Source organism: Ranitomeya variabilis, chromosome 4 (assembly GCF_051348905.1).
Source record: "Ranitomeya variabilis isolate aRanVar5 chromosome 4, aRanVar5.hap1, whole genome shotgun sequence".
NCBI lineage: Eukaryota > Metazoa > Chordata > Amphibia > Anura > Dendrobatidae > Ranitomeya > Ranitomeya variabilis.
In genome coordinates, this window is record NC_135235.1 from 463534241 (window position 1) to 463553877 (window position 19637).

The following is a 19637-nucleotide window of genomic DNA, read 5'->3' on the forward strand; positions in this document are numbered from 1 at the left end:
ACATTTACATAGCAGTATAGGTTATGATGGGTACGTGTGGTATCCATGAAAAGAACAGATACCACACGTACTGGAAACACGGACATGTGAAGGAGGCCTCATATTTATATTGAGTTTCAGCTAACATCAGGCTACAGCATTATTGCCACACACAAAAAAAAACAGAGCAAAAAATCCTCACAAATTCTGCCATAATTTTCTTAGGTGGCTCAGAACAAACGCCAAGGCTGCCGCCATTTATTGGCTCCTGACTAGATTCAGTGGTCTTATAATGTCCTCTGTCATAAAGGAAGTGAGAAGACTGGCAGGTGCACAGAAGAATGGTAGTGCTGCAATTTTGCCTCTTTTTTTCCAGCGTGTTTTTGCAGCAGAAACAAAATGGTGCATTTTACCCTACCGGCAAGGTAAATGAGATTTCTGAAGTCTCATGCACAAGCTACTTACTTTTTCCTTGCATATTTGAACCATCAAAATGTTTTTCTAAATCTGTAGCATGTCAATTTTTTCAGATTTTTGTGTAGCGTTTTCACCCATTCAGGCAAACAGGAAAAAAGCAAAAGCAAAAACACACACAAAAATGGGTAAAAAATGTGTGTATTTTATGCACCGTTTTTCCTGCTGCAAATACTCTGCTTCAAATACTCAACATGTTCATATACCCTATATCATTATTATTTATTTATATAGCACCAGTGATATGTTTGTTTTTTTTATTTTATGAGCTCGATAGAAAATGAGGTAAAAAACTTCGTGGAAGTTTATGGGAGAAAATCCTTTTTTTTTTTTTTTTTTTTTACAAAGTATAAAAAAATAGCACCTTGACGATGAAAAAATGCCAAAAACATCAAAAATCTAATATTCCCTAAAAATATGCAGATGAAAAACAGAAAAAAAGCTATTAAAAGTGAAGTTTTTTTTGTTAATTCTGTATATGAAAGTACCATACAAGGATAATTAAAGGTAGATTTTCAGCTCATTTAAGAGTATGTCTACCCAATGTCTTAATTCCAACAGCGGCTCCGCTGAGTTTTTCCTAGGTACAGATACTACAGGAAAAAGTTGTCGGTCTTTACCCTGAAGCGACTTCACTGGCGGTTTTGCTATTGCTTCTTGTGGTGGCTGCGTTGCTGGCGTCCTTACCCTATATTTTCAATTATGCAGATTGGGTGGCTTCCAAATGAAGCCGCTCAAAGAATTAATATGTTACTTCTTTAGGGTTTCCGAACCCTGAACTGGTTAAAGAAGTAGTAAAACACTGAATATGAGGTCAGCTATGCGTTCCTTTGCAGTATGTTCATTTTTGTGGCTGTGTCGCAGTGCTTTTTCAGGTGAACTCCAGGTGGAATCCTCCTGACAAAGACATCGTATGCACAAAGCTATATCCTAATTTACCTGTGTAGCAGAATTTCTTTAGGTGTAGATTGTTTTTGTTGCGTATTTGGGCAGGATGTGACTCTACGCTGTTGACACAACAGTGATGAAATGTCTGTAGTTTTTATTTTTAAGCTGTGTGACACACTTACACCCCCTCCCCTCCATTCGTGCTGGTGTACAAGTGTGACACACAGCTCCCCCTCCCCTTACATACCATGTGTTACAATCTTGTGGTCTGAGGTTTTCGTGATTCAGCCTTTAAGGTGTATATATATAGTTGAGATAAACAGGAGCATGCAGACAGGAGACAAGGAAAGAAAAGGAGCTGGTTCTGGTTGTCACCCCGAGAATGCTGGCACTACTAGTCCTACTTGGCACCTTGTGTGCTTGGAGTCATTCTGCTCCAACAACCCAGCATAAACCCATATCTGTAATATTCCCAGCAGACATACGGAGCAACTTAAGTGACCTGGAGGCAGCGGAGGTAAAATACTCTTACTGTATTTTATGCACTTTCTATTGCCATTATTGCATATACTTGCTGTTTATTCTGATTAATGTCATCAATAATACATTTCCATTTGTGAAATTAATGACTCCACTATATTAATAATTTCTGATACACGATATATCTGTACCTATAGTTATCAAACCCGCACAGTATTAATATCCTGCTGATATAGCCATGCATCAATGCCATTTTCTTCACAGAAATACCTAGTACGTTTTGGTTACTTGCCCCTGGAACATGGAAGAGAAAGCCAAGTATCCCTGAAGAGGTCACTCACCAGAATGCAGAAGAAATTGGGACTTAAAGAAACTGGGGAGCTTAATGCCGAAACGATTAAGGCCATAAATAGCCCCCGATGTGGTGTGCCAGATGTGGGCAAATTTCAGACATTTGAAGGAGATTTAAAGTGGGATCATAGTGATATCACATACAAGTAAGTAATTCCCTCATTTCTTCTTAGCGACGTATCTATGAGAGCCTGGGTGATACCGGAGGGCATTGTAAGGGCATAGTCAGTCGGCCGTATAATTCGCACCACAATGCACAGACTGGCTGGGGGTTCTCCCGATCCTAGCATGACAGCCACATAGTAATATATGAAGTTAACATGCTCAGGTCGGAAAGCCGCCAGCCAGTCCATGCACTGTGATCCGATCTCGGTCTGATATAAGTGGCCATTTGACTGTGCCCTTTATGAGAGATACAGAGTAGTGAAATAACTATGTGACCACCTTACTTATCCTGACTTATAGCCTTTATTATATTCCAGAGCTGAATTTACAATTCTGCTGGTCGCCACTTTCAGCATTCCACAAGTCTATCGCCAAACATACCTTGTCAGATTAACTGCAGTAGTAAAATTCTATCCTATGATCTGCCATACATTATTAGAAATATAACCTTTTATATAATGTTCCGTATATCCTTGGTTTATATCGTCGACGGACCTTTTGGTATTTTTCTTCAATGTATTACTATACCAAGGATACTGTATTGAAAAATGTATTTAACATGACTAAAACACTTGATGTGCTGGGTTTAGACACTGGCAGCACCTATAATGTCATGTTTTATTTGTAGGATACTAAACTACTCTCCCGACCTTGACCCTGAAGTGACTGATGATGCCTTTGCTCGAGCCTTTAAAGTTTGGAGCGATGTAACGCCACTCACATTTACCCGAATCTACAATGGGGAACCTGACATTAACATCTTGTTTGGCTCTGACAGTAAGTCCATTCTGCCCGATACAGCATGCCATATTCTATTAATCAAAAACATGTTAAAGGGGAACTGTCACCAGGTTTTATTACACCATCTGAGAGCAGCATAATGTAGGAGAAAAGACCCTGATTCTATGGATGTGTGACTGGGCTGCCTGACGCAGTTTTGATGAAATCATTGTTTTAACTGCTGCAGATCTACCAGCTCTCTGAATGCTGAGCTATGTAGAACCCCGCCCACACCACTGATTGGCAGCTTTCTGAGTACACTGTGCATAGGCAGAAAGCTTCCAATCAGTGGTGGGGTTGAGGTTATACAGAGCTCATGAATATGAAGGACTTTATGCAGAAAGTATTGTGGCCGTTATTCAATGTATCAATTTCAACCCTCTTTGGGAAATCATTTTTCTTGGGTGTTCTCTTTGTTAAGTTCCTTCTAAGAGATACAATAAAGAATATAATATATTCTATATTAAACTGTGCCATTTTGTCCATCTCAAAATTTGCCAGAAAACCTTTAAACTTGTAACTGGGAGTGTAACTCTCCTAAATGATTTCCATTAAGAGACACAACCTTGGAACAAGAAAAAAAACTATTAAGAATTCTAAGCTGGTAGAGCAGCTTTTATTAAAAACTTATTATCCTAAATTTTGACACCATAAATAATCAATGATTAACTGTTTTAAAGATCATGGAGATCCATATCCTTTTGATGGGAAGGATGGTCTTTTAGCTCATGCATACCCACCTGGGGAAGGTGTGCAAGGTGACGCTCACTTTGATGATGATGAGAACTGGACTCTTGGAACTGGAGTGGGTAAGTACAATGACCGATAGGATTATGTCATCACAGTTATTTTAGGACAAAAAAAATCATGAAAATTATTTATATATACTAGCTATGAATTATTATATTAAAATTAATGAAATCCAATGATGCCTAAAATATGTCGTGATGTGATAACCATGTTTGCCGTTTTCTTAGATGCTTAACTACAAACAGAAGAAGGATGCTGGAAACAGCTATTTTGCTTAAAGGCAGATTTCAATTAGCACAGTTCGTTAGCACGAATAATTACTTTCCTTATATAATGGATATTAGCTATTTACTTTTTGAAACTTTCCACTGAAAAATAAATGACAAAGCCTGAGTGCGATTACAAAACACAATGCAAATGAACACTTCTCTTTGTAGACCATGTTGGAGTTTCTTTACCTGTTAGGTTTCCTTCCCTTTCAGTAAACTTCTCTTTATTGATCATGTTAAATCTCCTTTGCTTTTCAGCGAGTTGGCCCTGGAAAACTGCAGGATTACCCTCACTGTTTAGACCTCTTTCACATTGCTTTCTTGCCCACGTTTATTGGCTTCACCGGGGCTTGCATCCGCACCCGCGCAAAACGAGATTCGGGTGTATGTGCTGACGGGGCCATTGACTATAATAATGCCGACAGAATCAACATTTGCTCTGTCGCGCATCTTTTCGGGTGTATATGTCTACCAGAGGAGGACACTAAGGCTGAAGTCAAACTAGTGTATAGCATCGGATGCAATATGCTAATGACCCTCGACTCCTGATCTGCTCTAAGCGTGGGTCGAGTGTCAGTGGTCTGTGCGTCGATCCTCTCGCATGACAGGATCGGAGCACAGCTGCGGAGGAGACAGTAAAAGTAATTTCTCCATCTCCTCTGCGGCAGGAATCGTACTGCACTTGGGTGATATCCGAGTGCAGTGCGATTTTTCACTCGCAGCCATAGACTTCTAGGTGTGAAAGTGCGCTGAGTCTCGCTGCAAATCGCAGCATGCTGTAAGTGTTCATTAATGCCAAATCGGCATGAGAAAATATTTGCAGATCTGAGCTGCCCCATAGAATAACACTGGGCAGAGTGCTATGTTTTATCGCATAGCACTCGGCTGTGTTAATCAGTAATGTGACTCCGGCCTTAGACACAGTCTACTACATCTGAGTGTCCGCCTCCAGTAGGTGTATATGCCCAAAAATGATGCACGACAGAGCTCACATTGATTCTGTCGGCACCATTATAGTCAATGGCCCCATTGGCGCATATGCCTGTTTTCCGGGGGGATTGGGGTTTGCAAGCCTGATGAGACCACTGAGCATGGGCAACAGCACAGTATAAAAACATCCTTAGAGAATTTATCTTTATGGACAATGTTAGATTTTTTTTTTAAATCGGCTCACCTCCAAAGTCTATGGTCTTGATTCATTATTGTATTTGTGCCTAATTTTTGTCTACTTTTCTTTCATTTGCTCCTAATTCTTCTTTTAACTTGAGCCTTCTTTTAAAGTTTATTTGATATCTCTACTCCTTTTGATATTCTTAGGTCAATCATGAGCCATTTTGAAGAATTTGCCAAAAAAATTGAGCCATAAATACCACTTAACACAACTTAAATCCCCTCCCCCCACCTCAAATGATATATTGGGGTCTATGTTTAAATAAACTAAGTTGGTAAGTCATATACAGTTTTCCTCATGTTTCAATTGTCTCATTTATGCCCTTCCAGTGGTGAAGACGCGATTTGGTAACGCAAATGGAGCTCTGTGTCATTTCCCATTCGTATTTGAGGGTCAAACATACACCTCTTGCACAAGTGCTGGGCGATCTGATGGGCACATTTGGTGTAGCACAACCCCCAACTTTGATGAAGACCAGAAGTTTGGTTTCTGCCCTAGCGAATGTGAGTATACTAACTATAATCTGCAGGCAAAAATACAATATGACAGAGTGTCTTATAAATAACTGCTTTCAATGACGTAGTCTGCAAAACTCGCACTCAGTTGTATAACCATAGTAAATAAAACATTAGAAATTGCACGTTCTCCAAGTAAGTGGGAACTATCACATACAATGCTGCTAGATGCTGTTAAATAAGTAATCAAGTTGGTTTCAAGTTTAATAGCCTTTTATGATTTGGTTATACATAGCACATAACCTGATATATATTTTATCAAACACTATACTTAAGGTCCTCTTCCCTATTTAATCTTCAAGGTCTAAAATTAGCTATAACTGTCATGATGTTTCATCCAATGCTATTGGGTATTTGTGGTATGTGAGTGTTAAAGGGGTTTTCCAAGACTTAAATATGAATGGCTTATCCTAGTGTCTACTTATTACACTGATCAAGAGAGATGTCCCAGGCATTCTCCCAAACACGCACTTACCTAGATCATCAGGAGAGAAAAGAACCATTGAACATTGGACAGTGGAACCAAAAAAATTATAATTTATTTATTCTTTTTGTTTTCTCTGCAGTGCTGTACACTTATGGTGGGAATGGTGGTGATGAGCCCTGTGTATTCCCTTTTACTTTTGATGGCCAGTCTTATTCTTCCTGTACAAAGGAAGGACGTTCAGATGGATACCGCTGGTGCAGTACCACAGCCAACTATGATACAGATAAAAAATATGGATTCTGTCCTAACAGAGGTAAATTCTTCTGTGTGTGTTTTGTAGTGTATAAGGCTTCACAGGAGGCTTAGTAAACTTCTACAATTAATGTGTTGTGGAACATGTGGGCCTTCAGTGGAGAACATCACTAATTAGAACAATTTTCATGCAGACACTTCGGTAATTGCTGGAAATGCTCAAGGTGACCCTTGTGTGTTCCCCTTTACATTCCTGGGCAAGACATATCGGCAGTGTACAAGTATGGGGAGAGATGACAAGAAGTTATGGTGTGCAACAACCTCCAGTTATGACCAGGACAGGAAATGGGGATTTTGCCCAGACCAAGGTACAGTACATACCATTATACCATCTGACATTTTTTCAGGCTCTTTTGTGGTGATTGCAGTTTAGGCTTCCCAGCCAATAAATTGCCTACTATGATAGAAGACAAGGGCTCCAATGCATCAAGATTGGCTATTTTCTTGGCAGTTGAGGGAGTTAGGTGGAGCCATATGATCCCTTCAGGAACGTATGAAGAGCCACTGTACTCCACAATAGGAATCTTACTCCAGTCAGAGACATGAGTAAGATTTCTGGCATAGAGAATGCCACCACATCTCGTCATGTATTAGACAAGTTGTGTCATGCACCCACCACTCCTCAGTCATGCCCCAACTGCGGCACTTTTGGCAGAGCTAAGGCAAACTGGTGTGAAGACAGCAAAAGTCAGAAATTTTTTCACAACTCAGAGTTCCACAAGGAAAAGATTTTGTGACTTTTAAATGGAATTTGCCACAGAATTCTGACAAATATATTTGATGAAATGTGGCCATAATGTTGAAGAAACAATGTTTCATATATGACAAGAAGTTTTGAAGCTCCTTCTTCTCATTAGTGTAACTACCACAAACACCTTCTAAGGTTGCTCTGAAACACATATGGAGGGGAAGCTTAGATCAGTTGACCCTCTCTACTTCATGGGCCATAGGACCCTATGCTACACTCCTCTAAACTTGAAACTAAAGAGGTTTCAAAAAAGTAGAAATGAAGAAAAAAGTAAACCAAGATTTGGGACTTGGGAAGAGATTGGCACGGGTAGTGATTGGCTGAGCTGGCAAATCAATGTGTCAACATGGGACCAAGTAGAAGACAGCAGCATGGATCAGATATGTGTTGGAATGGGGTTGGAATATTTTTGTTGGCTGGACAACCCCTCCATTTTTTTCTTGCTTAAGTGCATGTATTTTTGGTAAAAAAATTTGTTATTGGGTTTCAATAAATATTTTGCACCGTTTGTGTTCTATTTTTTGCAGTGATTATTGCTGTCTGCGGAATAAATTTAATTAGAATTCATCAGTGAGCTCATTCCTACCGTCCAATGGGAGAATTTTTAGATTTATCTTTTTTTAGCTCTTCTCGGCTGATTTAGGACCAAAGTTCACATCAAAGTTGAATGCGCAGGGAAACAAAGAGCTTGTAGAAGCCAAACGGTGCAAAATTTTGAATGGAACCAAACTGCCAACTGATTTTTAGCTCAAAATTCATGCATCTAAGCTAAAAACCCTGTCCCTAGAGGTGGACAACCCATTTTAATTTTGACCTCCAAATCCTAAGTAAGCTTTTGTTTCCTTCAGGTATACGTCTGCTTTGTAGATTAGCACACAAATGACAAATTTAGCTCCAGTGTAAAGGATTTGATGGATCCTAAAATCTCACATGATTTCCAATGACTTGACTGTGTTCAGCCATGCACATTTCCATCACGCATTTATTGTTTCTCCACAGGCTACAGTCTGTTTTTGGTGGCAGCTCACGAGTTTGGTCATGCATTAGGACTCGAGCACAGCAGCGTCCAAGATGCACTGATGTATCCTATGTACAAATATGTGAAAGACTTCGAGCTCCATTCTGATGACATTAATGGGATACAGTATCTCTACGGTATGGACATCTATGTTATAGAATTAATATTTTTTACCATGCCAATTTGGTATTTGCCATTGTTCAATTCACAGCCAATTGACGTGCTACTTATGATAATTAAAAACAGCCAGATCTGCTGCTCTCCTCATACGTAAATCATCTTCGCTGGCAACTGTGCTGTTGCTGAGCAACCTGTAAATGTGGATTGATTGTAACGTGAACAGCAATGACTGGCACTTTGTAGCATTGGTGAGAGATGGAGGGATTAGGGTTATTACTTGGAAACTCTTGATTACATATGTACAAACAGAGCAGTGCTATATAAAGCACACCTATCTCTACTGCATAATGTTAGTAATGAATGGAATATTAAGCAAACAGAATATGGGAATATTTTTCTTGGAGATTCCTACGAAATATCAGTTGTTGCATTTGTTAATGGTCCTTTAAAGAAATGCAGTAATTAAAAAAATAAAGCACAAAAGAAGAAAGAACCAGTGTGTTCTTTACTGTCACCATCTATACTTCAATGATATATTATAACCCAGCAGAACAAGTCATAGTGATTAATTACCAGGCATATTGCAGATAGTACAACAGTCAGCATTGCTTGATTAATTCTTGTCTACATTTTTTAGGAGCTGGATCTGGTCCAGAGCCCACTCCACCGAAACCCACCAAAAGCCCCAAACCTACAACTACTCCTTCAACTCCTGTCACCACTACCACCACCACTGTAGATCCAGACATCCCTGTTGATCCTGCACAAAACCCATGTAAAGTAAAAGTGTTTGACGCCATTGCCGAAATACAAGGAGTCCTTCATTTCTTTAAGGATGGGTAAGAGGATCACAATAGAGCCGGGGTCACACTTGCGTGTGTAATGCGAGAAACTTGCGCATCAATACCTGTCACTGCCGCCGGCACCTGGGACCAGCACGTGCGGCTGCATGTATTTCTATGCAGCTGAACGCTCCGGTCCCGAGTGCCGGCAGCAGTTCCGGGTATTGATGCGAGAGACTCGTGCGAGTTTCTCGCATTACACATGCAAGTGTGCCCCCGGCCTAAAGGTTGCAATTTAGAAGGAATCTACTAATTCCCAGACAAATTCATAGTCATATATTTCTTGCTTTGTTGACAAGATCCTTCATCTTTTGACTTAGAGTGTACTGGAAAATACCTGCCAGTGGTCCTCCTACATCTTCTATCCCGATATCAGAAACTTGGCCAGCTCTGCCCTCCAATATTGACACAGCATTCCAGGACCCCCAAAGCAAGAAGATCTTCTTTTTCTCAGGTGAGGGATAAGTGATCACTAAAATAAATAAATTGAAGGTTTAAGTTTGAAATATTAAGTCATACCATGCTGCATACTTATTGTAGATGCTATGAGCTGCAAGTTTTAGCATTTTAAAGCCCTCCAATTGAAGTAGGAATTATTTTTGGACATGATATAGAGAATAGAATATTGAGTCCCTAAATGTGTTGGAATGATGTATATGACCTTCACTGCTAGCTAGAATATTCAAACTCACCAGTCAGTGTGATACAAGGTACAACATACAGTCATATGAAAAAGTTTGAGCACCCCTATTAATCTTAAGCTTAATGTTTTATAAAAATGTTTTTTTTGCAACAGCTATTTCAGTTTCATATATCTAATAACTGTTGGACACAGTACTGTTTCTGCCTTGAAATGAGGTTTATTGTACTAACAGAAAATGTGCAATCTGCATTCAAACAAAATTTGACAGGTGCATAAGTATGGGCACCCTTATCATTTTCTTGTTTTAAATACTCCTACCTACTTTTTACTGACTTACTAAAGCACTTTTTTTGGTTTTGTAACCTCATTGAGCTTTGAATTTCATAGCTAGGTGTATGCAATCATGAGAATAGCTACTTAAAGTGGCCACTTGCAAGTTGTTCTCCTGTTTGAATCTCCTCCGAAGAGTGGCCTCATGGGCTCCTCAAAACAACTGTCAAATGATCTGAAAACAAAGATTATTCAACATAGTTGTTCAGGGGAAGGATACAAAAAGCTGTCTCAGAGATTTAACCTGTCAATTTCCACTGTGAGGAACATAGTAAGGAAATGGAAGAACACAGGTACAGTTCTTGTTAAGGCCAGAAGTGGCAGGCCAAGAAAAACATCAGAAAGGCAGAGAAGAAGAATGGTGAGATCAGTCAAGGACAATCCTCAGGCCACCTCCAGAGATCTGCAGCATCAACTTGCTGCAGATGGTGTCACTGTGCATCGGTCAACTATACAACGCACTTTGCACAAGGAGAAGCTGTATGGGAGAGTGATGCGAAAGAAGCCGTTTCTGCAAGCACGCCACAAACAGAGTCGGCTGAGGTATGCAAAAGCACATTTGGAGAAGCCAATTTCTTTTTGGAAGAAGGTCCTGTGGACTCATGAAACCAAGATTGAGTTGTTTGGTAATACAAAAAGGCGTTATGCATGGCGGCAAAAAAACACAGTGCGTTGTATAGTTGACCGATGCACAGTGACACCATCTGCAGCAAGTTGATGCTGCAGCTCTCTGGAGATGGTCTGAGGATTGTCCTTGACTGATCTCACCATTCTTCTTCTCTGCCTTTCTGATGTTTTTCTTGGCCTGCCACTTCTGGCCTTAACAAGAACTGTACCTGTGTTCTTCCATTTCCTTACTATGTTCCTCACAGTGGAAATTGACAGGTTAAATCTCTGAGACAGCTTTTTGTATCCTTCCCCTGAACAACTATGTTGAATAATCTTTGTTTTCAGATCATTTGACAGTTGTTTTGAGGAGCCCATGATGCCACTCTTCAGAGGAGATTCAAACAGGAGAACAACTTGCAAGTGGCCACTTTAAGTAGCTTTTCTCATGATTGCATACACCTAGCTATGAAGTTCAAAACTCAATGAGGTTACAAAACCAAAAAAAGTGGTTTAGTAAGTCAGTAAAAAGTAGGTAGGAGTATTTAAAACAAGAAAATGATAAGGGTGCCCATACTTATGCACCTGTCAAATTTTGTTTGAATGCAGATTGCACATTTTCTGTTAGTACAATAAACCTCATTTCAAGGCAGAAACATTACTGTGTCCAACAGTTATTAGATATATGAAACTGAAATAGCTGTTGCAAAATAAACCATTTTTATAAAACATTAAGCTTAAGATTAATAGGGGTGCCCAAACTTTTTCATATGACTGTATCAGAATACCATAGCTGGCCAGGTCAAAACTTTATTCCTAGTCATCACACATCATCATTTCTTATGATGGTGCACATGAATCTGCATTCCCAGAGGCACAACTTAAAGTTCCAGCCCCATCAAATATGTGTCATTTACACAGGTCCTGTCACCACATATTACCCATCTGATTAATAAAATACTTATATTCCCAATGGAAAAAAACATTTCACAAGTAACTTGCCTTAGAACTCCTTCTAGAAATGTAAAAATAAATTTGACAACTGGGGGTTGGCATTTCTCTTGTGTGTCCCTAAAAAGTTTGATAAGACAAAATCAGAGTATCTATTGACACACCTCCAAAGTAAAATACCCAGTTGTCAAATTTTGTCATACCTTTCTTAAAGGAATAACAGGGAACCAAGGACATACACATTTATAAGAATTCAAGATTTGGTATATTATGGGGAAACCAAAACAAGTCAGGTGAGGATTCTCCGATGCTGGTGCTAGAAGCGGTGATCACAAGTACGCAATTTGCATACATGCGGTCATATGCTGACTAGATGTGTGCTGCCTTGCTCAATGCAAGTGTATTGAGCAAGCCTGGACACATCTGGTTGGAATGTGGCTGGAAGAATGTAAATCACATACGTGTGGTCACCTGACCGCTTGCTCTCGGCCCCCTGGCACCGAAGAATCCTTGCAGTGCTTGTTATGTAAGGGTTAACAAGTCTGTAGTTATATGAAGTGACTGCAGACTTTTGCCTAAGGCCAGATAAACCCTTTAAATATAGGTATCCTGCAATGTGACATTAGAGCTAGAACCAATGGTATCGATGCCTAAAGAAAGGGATTCTTGTGTCAGTTGGTAAAGATACGTTGTCGAGCATTATAAATGATAACATGCCACATAAAAACAATCACATCTTTTCAGGTCGAAAATTCTGGCAGTATACTGGAAACACTGTTCTGGGACCACGAAGCCTTGAAAAATTAGGATTCGACAAGGATGTGGATAAAATATTAGGTGCTATTACAAGAGATAATGGAAAAGTCCTGTTATTCAATGGTGAAAAATACTGGAGGTAAGTTTTCAAGGAAAGTGTTAATATAAATGAGCCGTTTTTAAAAACATCTGTACTTAATACGGAAATATAAACGGTAATTTTGTTTGTAATAGACTTGATGTGAAGTCACAAATTGTGGATAAGGGATATCCTCGAAACACAGATGAAGATTTTGCTGGAGTTCCTACAGATTCTCATGATGTCTTTGTGTACCAAGGTAATGATGTACATAGTATTTAAGTGTCTCTTATTCCAGAATATATTTGTAAACTACAATGTGCATTTTGCTTGACGCTAGGGTTTTGGTAATGTGCTGGGTTGCAAAAAAGTGATACGACCATAGCTCTGTCAGTTCTCTTGTCCTAAGAGGACCCCGTTCCCTTTCCGTCCATGCAAAAGAAGTGATCAATTCAACTTTGATGAAATGAACTGTGGTTCCAGCTCTCACCTAGAGACTAATCTAGAGGTCAATTGGCTTTCTATGTAATTGACCCCAAAATAGGGAAAGTAGATTGTTAGCACCATTGGGGAAAGGGACTGGTTTGAATGTTGACAATTTTTGTAGAACTCTGCAGAACATGTTGTTGCAATATGAGGATATAAATAATGAATATATAATTAAATGGGTTGTACGGCCTCACAGGATGTAAGTCTGCAATCGGGTCATGTGATAGCAAGTATGCGATTTGCATACTTTCGGACAAATTCCAACTAGGCATGTCCGGCCTCGCTCAATACACTTGTATTGATTGAGACCATTCACCTCTAGTTGGCAGGTGACCAAATGTATGCAAATCACATCCTTGCTGTCATGTTTCCGCCATTTCTGGTGCCGTCACCGGGGAGTCCTCTCAGCATACAGTGCACATGATGTGAGCATTCTCAAGTCTGCAGTCACATAGAGTGACTGCACATTGGAGCCTAAGACGAGACAACCCTTTTAACTGCTTAAATTCTGAATAAGAGACTTAGTTGTCCTGCGGTTCTTCTAAACTGAACTTGCAGCGCAAACATTCCCACAAGGGGGATCCCAGTGTTACACCTAGAATATATAGACAGTAAAATTCAGGTACAATAGGCCAGTCCATCTATATGAGACCTATTGATGATATAGCATATTTTACTCTTGTCACACTATTTTGTTAGATTACTCATATAAACTCTAATTTCTTTTTACAGGTAAATACTACTTCTGCCAAGACTTCTTCTTCTGGCGTATGACGTGGCGTAAGCAAGTGGAAAAAGTTGGCTACGTGAAATACGACCTTCTACGCTGTCCAGAAAACTGAAGCTCCAGTGAAGGTGCAGAATGGTTTATGAAGAGTTGGAGGGGCAGATAGGAAAAGGTTAAACATCTGTTTGATCAGAAGAAGTAGCTTCCAACGGGAAATCTTTGTTTTTATATATGTGAACCTGAAAACCCGCCTCTTCTTCACGGCAGATGTGCTCTTACAAATGAACTGTAAATGTTCAGGCACTGTAAACATGGTCTCCATGTTTAATACCCCCTAGGGATGTGTGTGTGTATGTGTGTGTGTCTATGCCTGCCTGGCGCAGGCTTTCCGAGAACTGTGTGACAGATGATGAGTTGTGGCAGTAGTGAAACGAGACAAGGTGACCTTTCAGAGATTTCTATAATATATTTTCTTTTCTAATAAATACTGTTCTTTCTTGACCTGCGTGTCCTTATTTTTTAGCATATGGAAGCTGTATTTTGGGGAAATGACACGTGAAACGAAATGATCATAAAAGGGTTATCGTGTTTGGAAATCCCTGATAGTCATCTGGCTGGTTCTTTTACCCCTCTTTTCCCCCCATGAAAAAATGAGCAGAGGAGTATATCACACTGTTCATGCTCTCATCACAATGGAGGCCATTGTATTCAATTGAGACCTAAGCCGCCTGTTTACATTCAGCACCTCTGAGGTCAGCTGGTACCTTCAGGAGCCCCTATACTAGTCAAACAAGTACTAAAAGGAAACAGGTGACTGCATAAATGGAACCTGTTGGAAACTTGAATGCACCTAAACCATTTATATGATTGTTTATCCCTTTAACAGATAAGACAGTCAATTCTTTTATGACACCTGTGAGGAACTGAGGTTGTGGTTTGTAATCATCACCTAGGCAGGTTGACAGTGCAAATATTTTTTATTCCTACGTCCATGGTCTTACAGCAATTCGGGGTAGATTGCCACAATGCAATGCCCCCAGCCTACAAGGTCCCAACTTGGGGCCAGTAGTTCCACTGCCCCTGTAGCAACTGTCTCACAACTTTTTTATAAATTAGATAATTTTTATTGATTATTTGACTTTATAAGCAATTACATACATTATACATATATATAGTACAAACACAATAAACTTAATAAATAAGTTTAACCCTTAAATTTTATATAGTCCTATATCTGCCAAGGTAGTCTACGTCTCACGACTTTTAGTTGGCTCACAGCTTTTATATCTCCCGCCGGTATAGTCTGCAATCACAACCTATGCTCCTCCAGGGTGACAGATACCATGATCATAGCACGTGTATCCAGCTCTAGCAGACAACAACAGTCCTTAGGGTACCGTTACACTAAACGATTTACCAACGATCACGACCAGCGATACGACCTGGCCGTGATCGTTGGTAAGTCGTTGTGTGGTCGCTGGAGAGCTGTCACACAGACAGCTCTCCAGCGACCAACGATGCCGAAGTCCCTGGGTAACCAGGGTAAACATCGGGTTACTAAGCGCAGGGCCGCGCTTAGTAACCCGATGTTTACCCTGGTTACCATTGTAAATGTAAAAAAAAAACCAACACTACATTCTCACATTCCGGTGACTGTCACGTCCCTCGCCGTCAGCTTCCCGCACTGACTGTGTCAGTGCCGGCCGTAAAGCACAGCACAGCGGTGATTTCACCGCTGTGCTCTGCTTTTACTTTACGGCCGGCGCTCACAGTCAGTGCGGGAAGCTGACAGCGAGGGACGTGACAGACATCGGAATGTGAGTATGTAGTGTTTTTTTTTTTTACATTTACAATGGTAACCAGGGTAAATGTCGGGTTACTAAGCGCGGCCCTGCGCTTAGTAACCCGATGTTTACCCTGGTTACAAGCGAACACATCGCTGGATCGGTGTCACACACACCGATCCAGCGATGACAGCCGGTGATCCAGCGACGAAATAAGGTTTCAAACGATCTGCTACGACGTACGATTCTCAGCGGGGTCCCTGATCGCTGCTGCGTGTCAGACACAGCGATATCGTATGGATATTGCTGGAACATCACGGATCGTGCCGTCGTAGCGACCAAAGTGCCACTGTGAGACGGTACCCTTAGGATAGCTCATCAAATCCAGGTGACAGATACCCTACTGTACTATGTGTATTCACAGCCGGCAACTGACCTCCAATCTCCATAGTCCATCTATACACGGGCACCAGAACCTAACCTCAGCAACAGATCCTTGCCCCTTGACATCACCACACAAACTCATTCACTAAACATGTGGCATATTGTTCTACCTCTCCTGGGATCAACCCTCTGGTTGGGCTGAGATATAACACCCCACTCCTTTTACATATTTGCTCCCTTTAGCTCAAAGAATGAAGAATGTTTCAGAATCTCCTTCTCCAGCCTGTCTGCAAAGTTGTGTTCTAGGGATGCCCCCTGCAGAGAGGAACAAAGACACACATGCCCTCCACCATATGCAGGACACAGATGCTACTGTAAGCTTTATGTATACATGGGATCCAGCCAACACGTCTTCCTCTGCTTACTGTCACTGAATGGAAACATTGATTCCTGAGTCTGAACACTTTCCAGGAAAGTTTTGTGCACGTTAAACTGACAAAAAAGCAAATCTATATATATAATCGTCCTAAGGTCCATTTCCGTCTGTTTGTCTGTCTGTCTGTTTGTCTGTCACGGAAATCTCGCGTCACTGATTTGTCGCGGCCGGCTGGGCATGACCAATCAGCGACAGGCACAGTCCAGCCGCGAATTGGCCCCTCCCTACTCCCCTCCAGTCAGTGCCCCCTCCATACTCCCCTCCAGCCAGCGCCCAGATAGTTAAATGGACTGCGTTACACCGCGGCATAATGGGGTGTAACGCAGTCCGTTAACGCTGCCATTAACCCTGTAAGTGTGTCCAACTTTTCACTATTGTTGCTGCCTATGCAGCATCAATAGTAAAAACATATAATGTTAAAAATAATAATAATAATAAATCATTATATTCTCACCTTCCGGCGTCCGCTGCAGCCTTTCCCACTCCTCGCGATGCTCCGGTCCCAAGAATGCATTGCGGCAACGACCCGTGATGACGTAGCGGTCTCGCGAGACCGCTACCTCATCACGGATTATTGCCGCAAGGCATTACTGGGAATGGAGCATCGCTAAAGGCCTGGGCTGGATCCAGGGGCCGCGGGAAGGTGAGTATATAACTATTTTTTATTTTAATTCTTATTTTAACAGCGGTATGGTGCCCACATTGCTATATACTACGTGGGCTGTGTTATATACTACGTGGGCTGTGTTACATACTGCGTTGGCTGTGTTATATACTGCGTGGGCTGTGTTATATACTACGTTGCTGTGCTATATACTACGTGGCTGTGTTATATACTATGTGGGCTGTGCTATATACTACGTGGCTGTGCTATATACTACGTGGGCTGTGCTATATACTGCGTGGCCAGTGTTATATACTGCATGGACTGTGCTATATACTACGTGGCTGTGTTATATACTGTGTGGGCTGTGTTATATACTGCGTGGGCTGTGCTATATACTATGTGGCTGTGTTATATACTGCGTGGGCTGTGTTATATACTACGTGGGCTGTGTTATATAATGTGTGGGCTGTGCTATATACTACATGGCTCTGCAATATACTACGTGGCTGTGCTATATACTATGGCTGTGTTATATACTACATAGCTGTGCTATATACTACGTGCCTGTGCTATATACTATGTGGCTGTGTAATATACTACGTGGCTGTACTATATACTACGTGGCTGTGTTATATGCTGCATGGGCTGTGCTATATACTACATGACTGTGCTATATACTACGTGGCTGTGCTATATACTACGTGGCTGCTATATACTACATGGCTTCTATATACTACGTGGCAGTGCTATATACTACGTAGCTGTGCTATATACTATGTGGCTGAGCTATATACTATGTGGCTGAGCTATATACTAAGTGGCTGTGTTATATACTACGTAGCTGTGCTATATACTACGTGCCTGTGCTATATACTACGTGGCTGTGCTATATACTACGTGGGCTGTGTTATATGCTACGTGAGCTGTGAGACTCTTTCGTCCGGGGCCCTCAAAAACCTGCAGCTGGCCCTGGCTTCACTGATTGGTCGTGCCTGGCCGGCCGTGAAGAATCAGTGACAGGCGCAGTCCGGCAGCGGGATTTGAACCACGCTTCGCTAATTGGTCACGCGAATCCTGTGTATTCATTGAATTATTCTGAAATCTTCATAAATAAACTACATACATATTCTAGAATACCCGATGCGTTAGAATCGGGCCACCATCTAGTCTCTAATAAATGCATATGAGGAAAGAGACATAGTGAATCAAAAAATTGTACTACATTTTTAATTGGAAGTATTTGCTAATATTATTATTATTACACCTACTACATATTGGGATAGGATCTTGCAGATGGGAATACCCTCTTTAAGCATTCAGCAGGCAGTACTATTATATAGTGTACAGAGAAGAGTCAAGAGACAAGCCCACTTCATACCAGATAAATGTCAGCTGTGTTTCATAGCCAGCATCTGCCTCTAACAGCAGCAAAAGGAGAAGTCTCCAATTGCTGTTGTTTAACAATTTAAATGTTGCTGTCAATTACTATGAAATGCATTTAAATTACCTTCTTTCTGAAGTCTTGATGGATTACCATCACAGCTGGTGGTCTGCTTAAAGAGGTGTCCGAAACTAAAGTTGATGGTAATCCCAAATGTCTATCTATCTAATGTATAATCTAATAGCTTTTCTAATAAACTTATATCCCTCTCTACTCTATTTGCTTTATTTATAAATTTAACTTGGATGTTGATGACATTTCATTTGAGATTCTGCAGTGCATACTGGGATACTTAAATGGAACATCATCAAAGGGCCGGGTCACTGAAGGAACTGATTTCCCCAGACCGAAACAAAGCATCATCAGTGACTTCCGTTTCAGGGGGCTGGGCTAGTCCCTACTCTGCTGAGCATGTGTTGATCATCAGTGACGATACTAATCAGTATGAGCTATTTGTGCAATATTCTTTTTCAATTTTCAGTGATAGTGCGCTCCCTCACCAGCTCTAATGAGAAGTGACAAACTGGCATGAGAGCGCACTGTCAGTGAGCATTGTAAAGGAGAGACTGAGGAGAGCAGGGAGCTCAGAGACCAGACTCCCGCCTGAAACAGATGTCACTGATGAAATAACTCTCCCTTCTTCTCCAATGGCCCTTTAAGCGGTGGTAGAGCATTTTGTGGTTGTGGTGGTTTTTATTCCATTTAGGGTATTGCTAATCATTCTGAGACACATTTTAATAAGGGAGTGTGAAAAAATACCCTCTATCCGTGAAGGTATATTCCTAGTAAATGGCCAATTAAATCAGACAGTGGCATCTTGAGGTTAGCATAAGCATCCCACAAGTTCTTGCAAACAGGAAAAACATCAAACAAGGATCAGGATGAAAGCATCTTTCTGCTTTATTATTTTTGTAAATAACTTAGCTTTTATGAATCTTGAAAATCTAGTGCAAAATATGTAGGAGGTAAGGAGAATGATGACTTAGCTGCATTGAAAATCAAAGCGGAGGCTGTTTGATCAGGCTGGATTGGGTATGACATGCATGAAACAGAATCAAGCATTATGCACAAATGAATGTTAGAAACTATAAATTGGAAAATAATGAATTATCGCT

At 40.8% G+C, this 19637-nt stretch overlaps 1 protein-coding gene across 1 annotated transcript; it reads left to right on the forward strand.

Annotated features, from left to right (window-relative positions):
• The first annotated feature begins 1660 nt into the window (after positions 1-1660).
• MMP9 (matrix metallopeptidase 9) lies at positions 1661-14371 on the forward strand. Its single transcript, XM_077251694.1, has 13 exons — positions 1661-1858; positions 2086-2318; positions 2966-3114; positions 3798-3926; positions 5637-5810; positions 6389-6562; positions 6696-6869; positions 8309-8464; positions 9085-9286; positions 9610-9743; positions 12564-12714; positions 12810-12913; positions 13876-14371. The coding sequence occupies exons 1-13, from the start codon at positions 1724-1726 to the stop codon at positions 13983-13985; spliced, it is 2025 nt and encodes a 674-aa protein (XP_077107809.1). The 5' UTR covers positions 1661-1723; the 3' UTR covers positions 13986-14371.
• Positions 14372-19637: the final 5266 nt, after the last annotated feature.